The 6540-nt window shown below is 45.8% G+C and overlaps 1 protein-coding gene across 1 annotated transcript; it reads right to left on the minus strand.

Moving 5' to 3' along the window:
• Nucleotides 1-211: 211 nt before the first annotated feature.
• On the minus strand, nt 212-6285 carry AICDA (activation induced cytidine deaminase). Its single transcript, XM_040576300.1, has 5 exons — nt 6092-6285; nt 2450-2597; nt 1693-1963; nt 1418-1533; nt 212-1117 (listed from the first exon to the last, which is right to left on the minus strand). Exons 1-5 carry the CDS (start codon nt 6097-6099, stop codon nt 1064-1066), a joined length of 597 nt encoding a protein of 198 aa, XP_040432234.1. The 5' UTR covers nt 6100-6285; the 3' UTR covers nt 212-1063.
• Between the last annotated feature and the right edge of the window lie 255 nt (nt 6286-6540).

Genomic DNA, 6540 nt, shown 5'->3' on the forward strand with positions numbered 1-6540 from the left:
ACAAGAATGAGAAATTAAGTCTGAGGGACTATGCAATGTGGAAATGAATTTTGCTTTCTGGTAGATATATGATGGAAAAACATTGCTGTGGTGAAGTGCCTTGGAGGCTCCTTTCCTGGCTGCGTGAGAGGTCCACACACTGGTCAGTCCTGACACGGAGCTGTCATGGCTCTCAATGTAGTTAACAGGCATCAAGTGGACTTATGATTTCTGCGTGGGATATATCTTGCTGGGCATCCAGAATTGTAGCTCACACTTGAAAATTTTGGCTAGCAAATCTTTTGCTTTCATTTTAAGTTTTTATTGTCTAGTTTCAATGTGTCATAGGGCACAAAACCTGGATCCACAGTTACTGAAGCTCCCTCCTTTCTGGACAGGAGGCATTACAAGACCCAGGTCTGCACACAATCTACTTATAAGATCTGCTGGCTTCAAGCAAGGTTTTCAAGCTCAGCTGCCTGAGCTGTCCAGGACTTGGTTCAATACCCTCAGTGGAGCTTCCCAATAACTGGCCAATTTGGCTGTTCGGGTGTAGGCTATACCACTTAAATGCTGATGGTTTTCACATTCCTATCCACATCCAGAAGGATAAATAAACCAGTTCACAAGGGAGGACATATACAGAGCAGCTCAGTGTAGTGCACCTCTAAGAGCAAAGACACGCTCCCCAAAGCCCTGGTGATTTTTGCAGATCAGTGTGATGCCAGTGAACACAGTCACACAAAGAGCTTTGCAGCCAAACCCAAAACTCAATATAGTGGGCCACTGAATTAGCTCTAAAGGGACCAAGGAAGGGCAAATAACTCCCTGGCAATGTCACTGCAGTCCCGGATATTCCCAGCTAGCAATGGATGAGGTGTGAATCTCAGGGAATGTGTCTTCAGAAGATCAGCCTAATTTTCCTTTGAAATGAAAAAGTAAGGATAGTCTTATCTCTGGACACAGGGCTGGAAGGAAGAGAGATGGAAAGAGGGAAGAAGAGAAAGACATGTTGTGAAGGAAGAGTTGAAAAATCAAAGATCGAGTGTTTGTTGTAGTCTTCTGATTGCTGATGACTTTCGCTTCAAAGTCCCAGAGTTTTAAAGGCATCTCGTAAATCATCTACTTCATACAGTGGCTGTAGAAGAAAATATAAGTGATAGATCAGTTATCAAGTGAGCAGAAGACCATAAAAATGGGGAAGGAGAAAAGAATGGCATGAGATGGGGTGAGAGGTGGAAGAAGGGAAGAAGGGATGAGAGGGGATATGAAGGAAGATGGGAGAAAGAGGTATGAAGGACATGAAAAGTGAAGACTCAGGAAAGAATGAAATGACAAATGCTCTTGCTGGACAGCAAGAGCAGAGCAGGACTATAGCAAGGAAGAGAGGAAGAAACTGAGGGGAAGAGGCACTGGAAGGAGAAGAATTGGTCCTCACCAGGAGGATCCTTCGGAGTTTCCTGGACAGATGGACAGCGTTTTCATGCAGTCCTTCCCAGGCTTTGAAGGTCTTTTCCCTGTTCTCCACAAATGTGTTCCAGCAGTAGAAGTAATCTGCGCAAGGCACAGTGGAGTTAAAGAGTGCTCAAGGCCGCCCCAGAGAAGACACTGACCTTTCCTAGGTTCAGTAAATCATCATATCCTGTGATCATCTTCCCTTCTCCCTAATCCTCCATAGCTTTCAGTCGTCTTCTTTCACCCTTCCCACCTTACCTTTGAAGGTCATGATGGCGATTTGGGCCCCAGCCCGATGCAGGCGCCGTAGCCCCTCGGGCTCTGCCTTGCGGTCCTCACAGAAGTAGAGGCGGGCAGTGAAGATGCGCAGGGTCAGGTTGGGGTAGGCGCGCAGGAAGTCAGCCACGTGTCGGGCGCAGTCATAACAGGGGCTCCAGGAGGTGAACCAGGTGATGCGGTAGCAGCGGCCTGGGTCCAAGTCCCAGGCTGAGATGTAGCGTAGGAAGAGAACCTCCACGTGGCAGCCCATCTTAGGGAAAGAGGGAGAGGGGCAAAGCGTGAGGCAGGGGTGAAGAAGGCTGCAAGAGGGGCAAGGAAGAAGGTGTGAGCTGAGCGGGATGTGAGGGGAGGATGGACAAGGTGGGGGACGGGTCTTATGGTCAGCGCGCAGAGGAAGAGGGCACAGAGGTACCGGAGTGGAAGGCTGGCTAGAAAAATGCAGGGACATGCTACAAGAGGCTCCTGTGGGAGCTAGGAAGGAAAACTGAGGTACTGATAAAGCAGCAAGGACTGCAGATGTCTTGCTAGCAGTACAGTCTGAGCTAGTACGAGTTACAGATTTACCTGGAGGCTGCATCCCCCAAATGTTATGTACCAGTGCAGTGCCTATTCTTGTGGACATGTGTCAGATCAGGTGCTGCCTCTTGCAGCCCTTCTTTCCCTGTTACCCTAGGCAAATGAGCTGCATGTACCTCAGCATGGATATAAGAGTAGGATGCCAAGGTGTTCCCTGTACCTTGTTACGCAGGTACCCAAAGTCCAGGGAGCACGATGTGGCACTGTCACGGCGCTTCACAACATAACAGAGGTAGGTTTCACGACGGCCCTTGGCCCAGCGCAGGTTCTTGAAGTTGTAGAGGAAAAGTTTCCTCTTCATCAGGAGACTGTAGGAGAAGACAAGAGACAATTTACATTAGCCCCACGTTGCAGCCAGCAATTGGCCATGTCTATGTCAGGCGCTCAGCAACAAAAATATCTCCATGAAGTCCAGGCCCTTCAGTGAGAGAAAAACACCAGTAATTTGCATGCAATATGTTAGGGAAAGGGTGCAGACGTGACTGTGGGGATGAAGCAGGTGACCTAGCAAGTGGAAACAGTAAGTGAATTAGTAATGATTAGTCAAACAGCAACCATGGCTAAGTGCAGTATGAAAGTATCTGTAAATATCCAAAAGATGGACACCAATGAGAGCAAAGGATGAAAGTGCCTGAGAAGAGTTGATCTTGGGAGATGGGAGGGTCTGGAATTCAGTCATCAAGACATATTCTTTCTGCTGTTGAAACCCTGAAAATCATTGGGTCAAAGGAAGGATCAAATTGAAGCCTCTTTAGAGAATACTGGACAGAGTTTCTTCCCAGCATTGCCCAAAGGAAGAACATGTCTGAAAGTGTTCAGGGCTAGAGATTAAAAGCTAGGATAGGTTGCCATATCCTAACTAACAGAAATAAACAGTAGGGTAGGTATGCTGACACGTCTCCAGAGGCAAGTACCATTCCCATGTTATGGAAGCACAGAGATTGGCAAAGGATGGTTCCCATGCTAGAGATCCTGTTGGGGAGAGGTAATAGGAGCATGGGGAGAGTAAAATAGTCATGAACATTAACAAAAAGCCTTACTGCCAAGTGAAGGTACATAGGCAGATGAGAACAGCTGTGTTCACTGAGGTAAGATATTCACCTCCCCCACAGCAATGCAAAACAGAAGTGAACGGGTTAAAAATAATCACATCCTTTGTCATCTTTTCCCTCTGGTAGGCTGGTGTTCAGCAGGGAGGTAGGGTCAGTGTAAGTGATACAGAGCTGAGTTTTCTGGAGGTCTCCAGTGAGGCGTGGAAAAGGGGAATTTAGGTTCGCTAGGAATTTCCTGGTTTATATCTGAGAGTCTCAGCAAGGAAAAATTCTTATACAAACATCCTTCATTTATTTCCCATTGTCACCACAAAACCTGAGCACAGCAGAGTGGTTAACTTCCAGATAAAGGTGGCATCCTCTCTGCTCCTCCAGAGGTTTGTCTCCATTGTGCACCCGCACACATGGTCATTGCACTGTAGGTGCCAGTTCACAGTCACAGCCACCCTTTTACCTTTTGTTACTTTGTGCACATGTTTTGCTGTCATTTAGCCCTCCCCAGTGCACCTCTAGCACTCCCAGCTGAGACACTGCATTGCCAGAGAGTCACTTTCTTCCCTCAAAGCATTCTTGCTGCCTGATTGTCCTGCAGATAGGCAAGCCACTCACTTGCACACATCCTCTTTCCTGCCATGTGGCCCTCAGCTTGCAGTGCAAAGTAACCTGTCTTGCTCACATAGACAGAGCACAAACACACATTTATTTATGCCATTCTTTATACGCACAAGTTCCTAGAGGAGTAGGTCATTTGTGAGCTGTGGCATGTCTCCTGCTAGAAGAAAGTCCATACAGAATACAAGGCCCTGCAGAGTCCTGCGCACACTCAAAGTGCAAAGCATCCCTACTGAGCAGGTTATTTAGCAAATCAATAGCCCCAGGCAGTTCTTGGAGGTCTGTCCTGTAAGCACTGCCCCAGGCTTGCTCTGCTGGGCTTGCAAGTTGTCAGGAGCAGAGTACATACTGATCCTGCTGAACTTCATCACACCTTTCTCTGACAGTTCACATTGTGTGTGTGTTTCTCCTGCCCATTTTTCTCTCTTGCACTGTACGTTCTCCATCATACTTTTTTTATTTGTTTCACACTGGTATATCTCACACTTAGCGTAGCCTCATTTCCTACCACCTCATATTCATCTTGCTTCCCTGTCTGTGTGCACTTATGAACATATGTGTATATTTTCTAACACAAGCACACCCACCACCACCACACATCCCATTCATCCACTCACAAAACTATTGCCCAGTGGTTTGTCTCAGGCTTCTCCCTTTTAGATGGGTGTTATCAGACAGATGTGGGGGAGACTCTCCCTCCTTGTAGAAGTGTTGGAGAGCAGACATCCCTTCTTTTGTGACAGATCCTCAGGTGGTTCAGATAGGATAGCCCAGACAATCACATGTGTATGACAGGCCAGAGGGTTGCAAAGCTCTTAGCTGGGGTATGTATGGCACAACAGCAGAAAATAGAGCAGAGGAATGGTGAAAAATGCAATCACTTGTAGAAGAACCACACAAGCCAGGTGAAAAACAATTAAAATTATGGTGATATTTCATCAAAACCTGCATGAAAAATGCTTTTCAACACAACCAAAAGTTTAGGAAAAACAGGCTTTCCCTTTTATCTTTTTTTTTTTTGTTTTTAATTTTGCACAAAAATATTTGCTTTCAAAATATTTCTGATTTTCCTTCCCATTGTCCTTTTCCTCACATCTTCCAATTTTTCTCAATTCAATGGTTTTGAATGTGGTTGCAAAGAACAACGAAGAATGAGAAATGACCACCAAAAAAAGCAAAATATAGTAATGATCACTTGGGTTATTTTTCAGTGTCAGGACAAAGTAAAGACAGTGCAAGAAAATTTTGAGTCACAGAAGCCATATGTGCAACTAAAAATGTTCATTAACATCAGTTCCTGTTTTCCCTTTTCTCTGGAATTGACCATCCCCAGGGATTTTCACCATGAAGGATTTCAGAACATGACTGGTAGGAGAAGTATGAATGAACAGGTGTTACAGAGAGCAACTGTGCAGATCTGCAGCTAGGCACAAAGGGCTGGTTACATGTGAAATTTCTATAGCTGTTGCATAGTTCAAAGGAAAGCAGCAAAGACACAGGAGCTGTGATTATACTCAGGCACTGAAGAATTTGACTGAGCAGAGACCTTCCTTACAAATAAAGATTCATGAATCCAGTCCTGAAATCAGAGTGAAGGCCCCTGAGAGTGTGAATGATATGCAACAGTGGAGAGTGATTTCAGTGGTAATTAGCTTGCAGCATAATTGAAGTGCAAGTAGAGGAATCCAATGCTGGAACTGTCTGTGCCTAGGAGCACAAGGGTGATAGCAGCAGAAACATAATAAGGCAGAAATCTGATGTAAGATAGAGAACAGGTGTAAAGAGAGAAGAGTAGGCAGAGATCGAGATGCTTATGCAGATAATATCTGAATGTTCATCTTTCTTTTTTGTTGTTGTTTGTTTTTTTTGTTTGTTTCTAGAAAAGAGAATGAAAAGAAACAGAGAATAGTCACGAGAAAGAGAAATGATAGAAAGGGAAAATAATTCAGGGTGGTAGACAGTCATAGAGAGAAAGAGTGGTGGGGACAGAGAGATGTAAGGACAGGATGGGAAGTTAGATCGCTGAGTCAGACGGAGAAAGGGAAAGGGACAGTAAGCACCAAATGGACAGCAGGTTAATTCTAAGAGAAAGACCCTGATTTCTTCTGTCAGCAAGAAACTGAAGGCACTCATTTTACCTGTCCATGACTGTCAGGTTCTCTCTCAGGTGATGGGGTCGTCTCACAGGCTCCGTCTGCACAGTCCTCTGACTCGGTGCACAGAAATGTGGACTGCCCTGTATGACCCCTCCTCATTCACCACTATCTACCCCCTGCCAGATTTCGGTGGGGTGTGGTGAGGGGAGGAGTTAGAAAGGTCTCTGGAACTGCAGGAGCCAAAGAGCAAAGGGTTAAAGTGTGAAGGGGCACCAGTTCTGAAAGATGCTCTGCACTCATTGGCCACCTCCCCTCATTGCACTTGCCATTGGGTCCTCCCAGCCTGCAAAATTATGCTGAATTAATATCAATAACATAACAAGGCAGCATTGTCTAGTGGTTAGAGGGGGGCCTGGGAGCTGTGTACCACTAACGTGAATGTGGGCAAAAACCACACTATCCCTCTGGGCCTTTGCTCATGCAGCTGTGCC

Source organism: Cygnus olor, chromosome 1 (assembly GCF_009769625.2).
Source record: "Cygnus olor isolate bCygOlo1 chromosome 1, bCygOlo1.pri.v2, whole genome shotgun sequence".
Lineage (NCBI taxonomy): Eukaryota > Metazoa > Chordata > Aves > Anseriformes > Anatidae > Cygnus > Cygnus olor.

Bases quoted from the DNA above. Each gene is read 5' to 3' on its own strand.
- AICDA (XM_040576300.1), bottom strand. The intron at 1,534-1,692 runs GTAAGGTGGGAA...TGCCTTGCGCAG, and splicing joins CGCCATCATGACCTTCAAAG to ATTACTTCTACTGCTGGAAC. The intron at 1,118-1,417 runs GTGAGGACCAAT...TTTCTTCTACAG, and splicing joins AACTCCGAAGGATCCTCCTG to CCACTGTATGAAGTAGATGA.